We start from the raw sequence: 13,125 nt of genomic DNA, 5'->3' as shown, positions 1-13,125 counted from the left end.
GGGATGACCCAGCCCACTGTGGGCAGTGCTACCCATGGGCAGGTCCTGGGTTGCATAAGCAAACAGGCTGAGCAAGCCTGTTTCTGCTTGGAGTCTGCATCAGTTCCTGCCTCCAGGCCCCTGCCTGACTTCCCTCCATGACAGATAGTACACTTTCCTCCCTGAGTTGCTTTTGGTCATGGTGTGTATCAGGGCATAAAAACCAAACTGGGACTATGTGAGTGTTTCAGTCTCCTTCCCTGCTGCTGAATCTGCCCTCCAAAGTAAGAATGGAAGGAAGAAAGAAAACTTTATCTGAGCACAATGAAATCATACCATAACTGGAACACTCAACCAACATTCATTATGTGCTACTTGCTGGCCCTTAACTAGTATAATGGTGCTCACTTACATACACAGCACTTGGAAGGCTGAGGACAGCTTGGGCTACTGGGCAAGACCCAGATTCAATAAACAAAGAGAGACAGAGAAAGAGAGGGAGACTGAGAGAAAGAGGGAGGAGGAGAGAGAGGAAGAATGGGGAGAATGAGGAGATTCAGCCAGAACCAGGAAGAATAGGATTTCAGTCCTCATTAAATTTGAGGCTAGAGACTTAACTCTTCCAAGAATGCTAGTCTACTGTATGCAAGGCCTTGAATTCAATCCTCAGTGCTTCAAAAATAAAACAAAATTAAAATTAAAAAGTAGAGGCAGTCAGATCTCTGTGGGTTCAAAACCAGCCAGCCAAGACTACAGCAAGCTCCAGAATAGCCAGGGCTACACAAAGAGACCCTGTCTCGAAAGAAAGAAAGAAAGAAAGAAAGAAAGAAAGAAAGAAAGAAAGAAAGAAAGAAAGAAAGAGAGAGAGAGAGAGAGAGAGAGAGAGAGAGAGAGAGAGAGAAGAGGGAAGGAGGGAGGGAGGGAGGGAAAAGCCAATTAGCTAAGTAAATAAGAAATAACAACTACCTAGTTAACAAAAACAATAAGGTGTGATCTGGCAAAGATATATAAGCAGACCACTGTTGCTGGTAGTTCTTTCCCCCAGCCTGGTCCTGCAGCTGTTAGCCCCAAATAAACACACAGATGTGATATTAGTTATTAAACTGTTGGCCAATAACCAGGGCCTCTTATTGGCTCTGTCTTAATTATTAACACATTTCTATAAATCTATGTATTTCCACATGGTCTTGGCTTACTGGAGAATGCCTGGACCTGTTACTCCTCTGGCGGCCTACATGGTGACTGTATTTGGTGAGTTCTCTCTGCCTACCTGTCCCAGAATTCTCCTAATCCTAGACCCGCCTATCTTCCTAGCTTATTGGCCAGACAGTGTTCTATTCATCAACCAATATGAGAAACATATATATAGAAGGACATCCCCATCAGACCACTTACAGAAAAGAAAATCATAAAGTGTGAAAGAACGCTAACAAGAGAAGGAAATCAAATTCTGACACAAACCTCAAGCCAAAGAAGTGTTGTACCTCCTTACAGTAAAACTGTTACTGAAAGCCTGAGACTTGATGCGACCTGAATGCTTCTATGTCCCCCCATCTTCTCACAGAACGGTTTCTGAGAACAAATTCATATTGCCAGTACTTGGTGACGATGAGCTCAATGCAGAATGTTAGTCACAGATCTTAAAAACGCAGACACCCACTAAATCCCAATCTCTGAAGCAACATTAACAAGATTATTTTGCACACTAATATCATTTTTTAATTACTTAAGACATAAAACAGCAACTAAGATTCTTTACAATAAGGACATGTTGTACAACTTACGATATTTACTGTGAATTTCATCTATTTCCTTCTCTGTTTGGTCCTTTGTAAAAACCATGACCTAAAAGAATAATTAAAAAGTCTTTAGAATTCCATCCAAAATGACAAAAATAGAAATCAGTGCAGAAGTTTCAAGGTCTCAAATGTGGCTGCTAAAACAGAACAAGACAATCTGCTTTCTGAGTAACTTGCACATTTCCTCCAACTATCATAGACAGTATAGTCTTATTATTTGTCTCTCATCAACAGATTTTTTTTTAATCAACAGAAAAGGAAAACCAACTTTTCCCTCAAACTAAATGGCATCCAAGAAGGAAATCGAACCATGATTAAATACTGTTTTCTTCTTTAACAATATCACAGTGAAATCTGAGAGGTTGTTTACATAATTTTATGTATGTGCTCAAGTGTGTATGTGGTATATGTCCAAGTATGCATGGATGTGCATGCTTGTGCACATATGAACACCATCTGTCTTATTTTCTTGAGACAGGGCTTCTCACTGAACCTAGGGCAAGGTTGATGAGCAGCAAGCCCTAGCAATCCTCCTGTTCCCACTCCCACATCAATGGAGTTACAGGCATACATAGCCATGCCTGACTTTTTACAAGAGTGCTGGAGATCTGAACTCAAGCTCTGATGCTAATACAGCAACTGATTTTACCTGATGAGCCATCTACAGCCCCAGTTGTTTACATAATTTGACAAATGTTCATGGTATAATAAGTAGCTTGGCAGTAGTTATGGATTTTAGGCAAAGGTGAGATTCACTTGTGAAGAGATTTAAAGTTTTGGTTCTTCCCATAAATAGAAACATCCAAATAAAATGTGTAAAGTTATCAGTATCCAACTCCAAGTAGTTGAGAAAAAAAATTACCAAAAATCAAAACACATATAAACCTGTATCTAGAAGACAAACAAGGGAGGAAAATCCTGTCAGGCAATAAACCTTTGACAGCAAAGGGTAGTACCATTTCTCCATCTTTCTGCATATATAAGGTTTTTCAAGTAAAATATTATGGGGAAATATTTGGTAAAGGAAGGGAGCCAATACAAGGGATGGATGGGGTCAATATGAGCAAAGTAAAATTATATAAATGTATGAAAACACCATAAAGAAATCCACTGTTTCTGTGGTTACTAAAAGCAATTAAAATATATTAAGAAAACAAAGACAAATTTCTAAGCCAGTCTGATTTTTTAGTTGTAGATGTCATTTCCTCTTTCTGCTTTGAAACTTGCAGGAATCTCTTTGCTAATTTTTTTGTTTGTTTTGCTTTTTGAGACAGAGTTTCTTTTTGTGTAGTCCTGGCTGTCCTGGAACTCACTATGTAGACCAGTCTGGCCTCAAACTCAGAGAGATCCACCTGCTTCTGCCTCCTGAGTGCTGGGATTAAAGGCATGCACCACCACCACCACCCGTCCTCTTTTCTAATTCTTGAAGTACATTTTGTAAATTAAAGTTTATTTCCATATTAAGAATATTAAGTTAGACACACAAAACCCAAGATAGCCTAAACACTCCTGAGCTATAAAAGAACTGCTGAAGGTACCACCATCCCAGATTTCAAATTATATTATAGAGCTACAATCATTTGAAAAAACATGATATTGACATAAGAAGACATGTTGATCAGTGGAATAGAACTTAAGACCCAGACATAATTCCACACACCTATAACACCTAATTTTTGACAAAGAAACTAAACATACACATTGGAGTAATGCAGTATCTCCAACAAATGGTGCTGGTCAAACTGGATAGCTGCATGTAGAAGAATAAAAATAGATCCAGAGCCATCGCCCTGCTCAAAACTCAACTCTAGATGGACCAAGGACCTCAATGTACAACTAGATATACTGAATCTTATAGAAGAAAAAGTAGAGAATAGGCTTGAATTCATTGACCCAGAAAGGGAATTTCCAGACAGGACATCAACAACACAGGCAATAAGACTAACAATTAACAAATGGGACCTCATAAAGCTAAAAGCTTCTGTATAGCAAAGGACACCATCATTCAAGCAAAGTGTCAGCCTACAGAATAGGAAATCTGATAGAGGGTTAGTATCTACAATATATAAGGAATAAAAAAATCCGAATATAAAGAAAACAAAATAACCCAATTTTAAAATGGGGTACAGAATTAAACAGTTTTCAAAAGATGAAACACAACTGGCTGAGAAACATATTTAAAATGTTCAATATCCTTAGACAACAAGGAAATTAAAACTGCTTTGACATTTCATCTCACCCCGGTCAGAATGGCCAAAATCAGTAAACAAATGACAACATATGCTGATGAGGATGCAGGGAAAGGGAATACTTAACTCACTGCTGGTGGGAGTGTAAACTGGTACAGTCACTATGGAAATCAATGTGGTGGGTCCTCAAGAAGCCAAAAATCAATTTATCTCAAGATCTAGCTATACCCATCTTGAGTATATATCCAAAAGACTCCATATCCTACTACTGAGAAACTTGTTCATCCATGTTCTGCCAGCTATGTCAGAGGAGCAGCAGGTGACAAATGAAGTTCAAGATGTCATCTCACCAGGAAGCAGCTCCCTGATGGGGAATCTCAGATATGCAAGGCCCCGAGACCACAGACCCTGAGATGTCTTTTGCTTCTGCTGTGCCTTCTTGCTGCTGCTATCTTTCTCTGGTCTTTGGCATGGTGTGAATGCATGTGGGGAGATCCCTACTGCCTGTAACTTAGTGTGTTTATCTCATGGAAACATCCCGTTCTACTGGGCATTTTTACCTGTGGATTATTATGAAGATGACTCCTTCCTAAGCTATACTACCTGATTGTTAATAATAATGTTAGTTTATGCAGAGTTTTGGTGAATAAAAATTTATACAAGGAAGTGTCACACAGCTAGAATACATGAGTTTCTATTGAGGAGCAGTATAGACTGTGGCTTAAGTTAAGAAAAACAACTGAGTTCCAGTAGCCCAGCTAGCTTAAATTCTTTTCATCTTAATGTTGGGAGATGTGTTCACAGGTTTCTGGGTGCATAGCTAAAAGAAGGCTTTGAAAATAACTTAAAGTTAGACTAAGGTGTTTTTGTCAAATAGCTTTGAGGTAAAAAAGACAAGAAGATAATCTAAGGTTTTGTAAAGACACATAGTTGAATGAGGAACTCATTAATGTTGGGAAAGAAGAAGAAAGCAGTCCAATTATTATTAGCTGATGTGTCTTCCCTGCTAGGATTGGTTGATGACCAAAAGTGATAGTTAATATCTGCCCTCAATCTCCAGATATAAGAAACTATTGATAAGTGGGTATACACCCTAAAGGTTTAAAGTAGAGTTAACTAATTCTTTTTCATAAAAAAAAAGTTTAGGTTTGTCATTCCTTTAAAGATTCCTTATAAGATTACCTTTCAAGATTAGTAATAAAGTAATTGGTACTTTCTCTGTAACTATGAAACACAGCCTGCCAGCAAAAGACCTGACTGAGAAGAATATCTTGCTTGTCTACAGTTAATCTATAACAAGTTGCTTGGATATGACTGTAAGTGGGTTCTTGGGATAATTTGTTTTTCACCTTAATATGTAAAATGTCTAATCATCTGAAAGAAATGAAAAAAAAAAACATGTTTTACCTGTATTCATTATAATCATTCACTTGAAAAATAGAATGTAACCACATTTTAATTCCTATATTGCCTGAACATCTTTGTTGGGATATATAAGCTGTAGGATAAAAAAAAAAAGTATACAGTAAAAAGAACATGGAAAGAATACAGAAGAAGAGAAAATAAAGCAACCATCAAGAGAGAGTGTGAATGTCTTTTCCCCTAACTCCCCCATATAGCAAAGTCTATCATGTGCCATGCTGTGGATTCCTTTCAAGCCCTGCATGCAGGGGGACACCATAACCATGCCTCGTAGGGGCTGGCTACAGGTGTGCCCGACCACACCCATCGGGGCATGGTCAAGGTGATGTCAGGGTGACTTGGGAGAGTTTTTAAGAGTTAGGGGATGCACATAGTAGTTCTTTTTCACTGCTTCATCAGTGTGCTCTGCTTACTATGTTTCCTAGCGGCTGGCTAGGTGTTCTGTAAGTAAGGCATATTCCCTAATAAATATACTCTAATCTTATCTGGTTAAATATTGGTAATTCACCATTTATACCTGCACTGCTGGAGGCTGGCCACACAGGCAGCAATAATGTTCATTGCTGTTCTAGTCATAATGGCCTTAAATTGCAGATAGCCTAGATGTCCAACAACTGATAAATGGATTATTCAGCTGTTAAGATAAATGAAATAATGAAATTTGAAGGTAAATAGATTGAGCTAGAAGCAATCATCCTGAGTGAGGTTAACTTAGACCTAAAAGAAAAGTATTCCATGTTGTCTTTTGTATATGGATGTCAACTTTTAAGCTTTAGACATACGTATTTTGACCCGAATAACACAGAGGTTAGGTACCTAGTAAGAGACCAGGGAGGGGTGTGATATTCCAAAGAAAAGGAAATAGGACACGGAGAAATCAGGAAGACTAAATGGGAAGGGGAATGAAAGGGTACAATAAAGGTGTGATTAGAGAGAGGGAAACCTCACACTAAAGGCTTTTTGAAAAGCCATATGGAAATCTACCACTACAGAAGTTTCCTAAAATATACACATATGAAAGAAATTTAAATGGCGTCAATGCCCTAATTAGACATCTTATGTCACCAAGTAAAACCTCCAGTGACAGGAATAGTCTACATCTGTTGAATCATTGGCAACCTATTGCCAAGCCTATTGGCTATTCTCTACAATCTGGTGGTAAGGCCCTATTACTGATGTCATCAAACATGGAGAAACTGAGCTGGTGTCCAACTAGAAGCTTTACCCCTATTAATGAGTGTTCATAGTACTGGATGATATTCTTGCATACTACTAAAGTAAGAAAGCAATTATTAATATCACTCAGATACAAACCCTGCAACCTACAAACAGACACCTACGTACATGATATACTGGTACAATAGAGGCACAATGTTATAGGAATAACCAACTACTTTTATTTTATTGGATTTAAAGCCCACTCCATGAGCCAGAACCCACACCTGACACTGTTCAAGTGTCAAGAACCTGAGACTAGCTAGCCATAGGCCTAGGAAAAAACCTATTATTCTGTTCATGGAAAACAGCAATACAATGATTTCTAATGACATACTGCTATATCCATATATCAGAGCATTGATTGACTTTCATCAGAGAAGCTTCTTGAAGTAGATGGTAATTAACAAAAGATAACATCTGGACAATGTCCACAGAGTGAGAGACTTTGGAACACTCAGCCCTAAATGGGATGTCTTTATCAAACCCTACATAGAAGAGAAAGTGGAAAGACTTCAGGAGCCGAAGGTGGTAGTAGATGACTCCAAGGAAACAGGGTCTTCCAGACACATCAGGACTGATACACATTTGAATTCAGAGGCTGTGACAGCATGCACAAGACCTGCACAAATTCAAACCAGACAAAATTCCCAACATTGGGAAGGGGAAGTGAACACAAAGTCTTGCCCCTAAACAAGAAGCTATTTGTAACTGATACCTCCTGGCAAAGGGAATACCATTTTTCACCAATAGAGTGTCACTGGGTATATCAACACCACTCATGCCTTGTAGTTTCTTTTCTTTTGGTGCACTATTTTCTTATTTTTTTTTGTCTTATTCTTTTATTTTTCCAATTTTTGTTGTTGTTTCTTGGAATTTTTGTTGTTATTGGAGAAAGAAAACATGAAGCTGAGTGGGTTAAGAAGTAGGAGGAGTTGGGGGAGGAAAAACAGTATGATTAAACTATATTCTATGAGAAACATTTTTTAAATAATTTAAAAAAAAAAAAAAACAAGAGTATTAAAGTAACTGGGAGTGCTGGTACACACCTTTAATCCCAGTACTTGGGAAGCAGAGGCAGGTAAATAGATTCCTGTGAGTTAGAGGCCAGCCTGATCTATATAGTGAGTTCAGGGCCAGCCAAAGCTACAAAGTGAGACCCTATCTCAGAAGATCTAAGTTTAGTTCCCAGCACCCTTATCAGCTCACAAAAGCCTCTAACTCCAGTTTCGGGGGATCCAACACCATTGTAGGGACTCCAACAGGCACACACTTGAGCATGAGCACGAGCACACACACACATACACACACACACACACACACACACACACACACACACACACACACACACACACACGGCATATATTCATAAAGATATACACATGTAATAAAAGTATAATCGTAAAAAAAGAATATATTAAAACTGATAGCCGGGCGTTGGTGGCGCATGCCTTAATCCCAGCTCTCAGGAGGATCTCTGTGAGTTAAGGCCAGCCTGGTCTCCAGAGCGAGTGCCAGGATAGGCTCCAAAGCTACACAGAGAAACCCTGTCTCGAAAAATCAAAAAAAAAAAAAAAAAAAAAAAAAAAAACTGATAGCACGCAATTGTGTTACAGCTATATAACTCCCTATTTTCTTTAAATCAGATTATTAAAAATTGAACCATGATTCACAGAAGCTTGGGGAAGGAACTATAAAAAAAAATACACTGCTGCTGAATGTGAATCCTGGTCCTATTATCTCTCCTAAGATAGCAGAGTAAACCCACAACTCATTCTAAACACTTATGAAGATGTTTAACACTTATGCACAGATTACAAATCCCAATATTCTTATTTTTCTTTTTTGTTTTTTTGTTTTGTCCTAGAACTCAATTTGTAGACCAGGCTGGACTTGAACTCACCTGCCCCTGTTTCCCAAGGGCTAGGACTAAAGGTATATGCCACCACACCCCAGAATTTTATTTTTCTTTAGCTGTTTCTTTTTTCCAATGTGTCCTAGTGACATACTCATCTTCCTAATTGTTAGTTCACATGGTGGTTCAGTGTCCAGACCATGGCTGTTTGACCCCAGGAACCTGAGCAGAACACCACAGTGGCAGGAGTAAGAGGTGAGAAGTGTCTTTACTGCATGGCAGACAGGAATCAGCTACAAGGGCTCTGTCTACGAGACTCCAATTGATAAGAAAACTCTACTTGGGGCTGTACTTTATGTTGTAAGTCTGTTAAACACAAATACTGTCCAGAAACATGAGCTGTAAGGCAATCTTAATACTCTAAACAGCAATGTGTTCCATTACATTTTCTACTGAAAAGAACTTACAAAGACTGGCTTTTAATTTTAAAAATTCAACTCAACCTTTCCTTCCTGAACTACTACACAGACACTGGAAGATTCAACATACATTTTCATTGAGTTTACTCGCTTCAAGGCGCATCCTGGTCTTCTCCATGTTTTCAATTTCTTGGACGATTTCAGCAGCTATTAAAATAAGGAAAAAAAAAAACTCAATTATAGTGCTTGATCATTACTCTATGCCTATATGAAGTTTTAAGATAAAGAAAGACAAGTGTATATACATGTGGATTCCTGTCTCTTTTTTGCAACTTTTCAAAAATAAGTGTGGTGGTTTGAAGGAGAATGGCCTCCACTGACTCACAAATTTGAATGCTAGGTCCCTAATTAATGGAGGTGTGGCTTTGTTGGAAGAGGTGTGTCACTGGAGCTGGCTTTAAGGTTTCAAAAGCCCACTTAGACTTAGTCTCCTCTCTCCCTCCTCCCTCTCTTTGCCTGAAACCTAGACATCAGATTTGAGCTCTCAGGTACTACTCCAATGCCAAGCTACTGGCCTGCCACACCTACCCACCCCTTTCCATAATGGTCATGGACTCACCCTCTGAAACTATAAGCAAACCTCCAATTAAGTGTTTCCTTAAAGTTGCCTGGGTCTTGGTGTTTCATCACAACAACAGAACAGTAATTAAAACAGTAAGTCTAACAATATTTCAACATAATACATTACAAGAAGAAATGTGGATTTTAACATTCAACTCTTCTATGTATCAAAATAAAACTGTAAGAAATACCATGTCATTTTTGCCTTCTCTCTTGAATATATAAGCAGCAATTCCAATGAAATATGAGAACTAATTTACTACTATGAGTTACATTCTTAGAGGATATCCACTCAAACTCTGATACATTAAATGTAGTGAAACTTGCCAAGGAGAGAAAAAGATCTACAAATACGAAGGAAAATGCCCTTGCCTCCAAAACCAGTATCTGTAGACAGTTTCAAACCACCCACAGCAGGGAGATCAAGGGAATGCTCTGTCACACATTAAATGCCTTTCTTTAAACATAAACTGTGAAGATTTTGCAAATGCTGTCTTTTGGTATCAAAAGTCAATCTCTTTAAGTGTGTGAGGTATAGAATAAGAACTGACAATCATTTATACTCGTTTATAAATAAAAGGTACTAAGTCTGTAATTTACTTGAAAATATTCTATGGTGAGGCTTTTAATGGTAGATGAAAAACTCACATGGCTTGATAATTGGTTTCACTGTAAGGTAGATACATGGGGGAAATGAGAATACTTCTTGGTCAGTCTCCACTCTATACCCACCTCAATCTCCCCTTCACATCTACTTCAAATAATCCTACTATTTATGTTTTTAAATTCAAAGCAACTGTTTCACTTAAACAGAAGATTTTCTTTTCCAGGCACTGAGATGTATCTGCCTCCTTAATATTGTAAAGCTGGTAGAAACAATGTAAACAGTAACATCTGTGACAAGAACTGTTTATCTCCTTGTGAGCTTACTTACTGAGTCATGGTATAATAGAAGGAAATAGCATTTACATTCTATCCAATGCATTAACACAAGTGCCATTCAAGACATCTGGCACACTCCACAGTAGTTAGAAAATTATATTAGGGTGGGTACAAGTTAAGGGTTTAAGCTATTTCAAAGAAAGACTTCTAATTGTGTTTAGGGTGTAGAGAGCTAACAACAGCATCACCCTCACTATAATGACAAAGAAAAACTAGACAATCTATCCAACTGTAATTTTTTTCTTGACTCTATCAGAGTTAAAGTCAAACAGCAACTACATGTCATAAAACCCAAAAGACAGGTAGCAAGCTTGAAAGAAATCATGAGTATCAGGTGACAAAAAGCAATGTCCAAGAGCTAGTCTACAATGACCCTTCATCTGAGTAAGATCACAGCTAAACTTTTTGGTAAGATTGCAAAAGGCCAAGGGCGGCTACCAAGAAACCATAAAAACAAAACGACAACAAAAAACACAACTGAGAAGCTCACACACACCAGAACATCAATTGCAAGCTATTTCTACAGAATGCCAGTACTTTCATTTTTCTGCTTCCTAGCACTCTGAGATAGTAGGAGTCTCAGCTGCACACTCAGCATCATAGACTCTGCCATGCCTTTCCACTCATGTATCAACTCAATCAATGAGTCAAAATAAATCGTCCCTTCTTCAAGTTGCTTCTTCTCAGGCATTTGATCACACCAATAAGAAAAGTAACTGGGATACAAAAAAATTAATACAAAACAAGCTGGCCTTGGTAGCACATGCCTTTAATGCCAGCTCTTGGGAGGCAGAGGCAGATGGATCTCTGGCAGAGTTCAAGGCCAGCCTGGTCTACAGAGTGAGTTCCAGGATAGCCAGGGCTACACAGAGAAACCCTGTGTTGAAAAACAAAAACAAACAAACAAATCAGTACAGAAAATGGAGTCATTGTGACAAGCCTGGTCATGTGGTTCCCAGGCCTTTAAAGTAACATGCAAGTAACTGTGGAAGAGTGTGAGGCTGCAGGCTAGAGTCCTAGAATACTCTAAGTGCAGCTTGACAGGCCAGTGTGGTGGGAAAGAGGAAGACCAGAAAGCTGAAATGTGGACAACGAAGATTGTACTCAATGGGTTTCAAAGGGCAGCAAGAGCTCTACAAAGAACTATAGCAAGGCCATTTGTGTTATACTCTCACAAAGAATATGACTGCATTCTGCCCATGTCCTGACTATGTCAGTGAGGCTAAATTAAAAAATAATGGACTAATATGTTTGGTTGAGGAAATCTTACAATAATACAACATTCAGGCTATGGCATGCTAATGCTCAATGTACTTACCCTAATTCACAGAAAACAAGAGCAGGAAAATATTAAAAATGTGTAATTTGAAAAGAAAAGGAGCCTGAGCCTGGACGAAGTAGTAGACAGAAAAGCAGTATAGCAGAAAAGAGCGTTAACCATGAAGGCAGTGAAACCAGGAATGAACTTGTGCTACCCAACTCATTTAGCTCAAGGAGGCAGAGTGAAAAACACAGTGGTCAGATGTATGGAGACAAGCATATGTGGGAGGGGGATTCCAGGGTACTGACAGTAATCTCATGGGGCATTTTCATGTTACGAAAAATTACCACACATGAACTTTTCAGTTTTTATATCACTTCATATTTTTTAGACATAAGGCAATTCTTAATGTTCTTACCTATAAAGAATTTGAAAATGTATGCATGGGCAAGTGAAAATTATGTGGAGAATACTGACATTTTCATGAGTCAGTCCCAACTAAGGATGCTTGTTTATGTATAATAATCATAATGGAAACATCCATGAAGTTCTAAGTACTTGCTGAGGTACTGTACTGCACTAGATGGTTTAGATGCATCCTATTCACCTCAAAGACATTAGACAGATGTAGGATTATAATCCTCATTTTATGGATGAGAAAACTAAAGTACAGGGACATGACTTGTTCATTGTCACTCAACATAAAGTAGGAGGACTGTAGGACTCTAGATCACTCTTTACCACCATGCCATCTCTGTAAAGATACTCAAAAAATTGGCAACGATGACTACTCTGCAGAGGAACTGGGGCTATGAGATAGCCTGAGAGGAAGATGGCCTTGGCATAGTGTTCTCTAGGTAACTCTTGAAGGGATTCATTTATATACCTTACTTACTGCCAAATAGGTACTTATTAAAATTCTTCCTGTGCTTGATTATCTCTGAGCTACACACTTGCTTTATCCAAAGATGAGCAAAGAAGTATTACTTTACCTGATTTAGGATGCAAAGCGTCACACTGGGCATTGTACATGTGTACAAATTCTTGGTGCCTTTTGATAAGCTGCTGTTTGTTTCCGTGAGTAGATAAGCCATGCTGTTTCATCTTTTTCTTTAAATCACGATCAGAGAGCAAGTTATATACAGTTTTGGGCAGCGGCTTCCTTTTGTGAGCAGAACTAAAATGGAGAAAAAAGAGAGGGTGATCTGAGGATTACTGTGAATTACCAAATACTCTCAATAAAATACCGACTTACCTTCCCAACAACTGAATGATTAGAAAATTAGTTATGCCATTAAGATAAAAAAAGAAGAGGATAAGGAGATAGTTTAGTCAATGAAGTGCTTGCCTCACAAACATGAGTTTGACCTCTGGCATCCATTTAAAAAGTTGGGAAGGTGAAAACAAAGGCATCTCTAGAGCT

General features: G+C 38.4%; 1 protein-coding gene across 3 annotated transcripts in view; it reads right to left on the bottom strand.

Annotated features, from left to right (window-relative positions):
* Rad18 (RAD18 E3 ubiquitin protein ligase) overlaps positions 1-13,125 on the bottom strand; it is a 76,605-nt gene that overhangs the window by 40,325 nt on the left and 23,155 nt on the right. For all 3 annotated transcript variants that reach the window (XR_003487612.2, XM_027429037.2, XM_027429038.2), the window contains exons 7-9: positions 12,695-12,879; positions 9,009-9,085; positions 1,764-1,824 (exon numbers count right to left, since the gene is read on the bottom strand). Coding sequence is in view for 2 of the 3 variants with exons in the window: in XM_027429037.2 (XP_027284838.1) it covers positions 1,764-1,824; positions 9,009-9,085; positions 12,695-12,879 (323 nt within the window). In the remaining variant the exon portion in view is untranslated. The remainder of the gene's footprint in view (positions 1-1,763; positions 1,825-9,008; positions 9,086-12,694; positions 12,880-13,125) is intronic.

Source organism: Cricetulus griseus, chromosome 8 (assembly GCF_003668045.3).
Source record: "Cricetulus griseus strain 17A/GY chromosome 8, alternate assembly CriGri-PICRH-1.0, whole genome shotgun sequence".
Lineage (NCBI taxonomy): Eukaryota > Metazoa > Chordata > Mammalia > Rodentia > Cricetidae > Cricetulus > Cricetulus griseus.
This window is presented reverse-complemented; position numbering and strand designations above follow the sequence as displayed.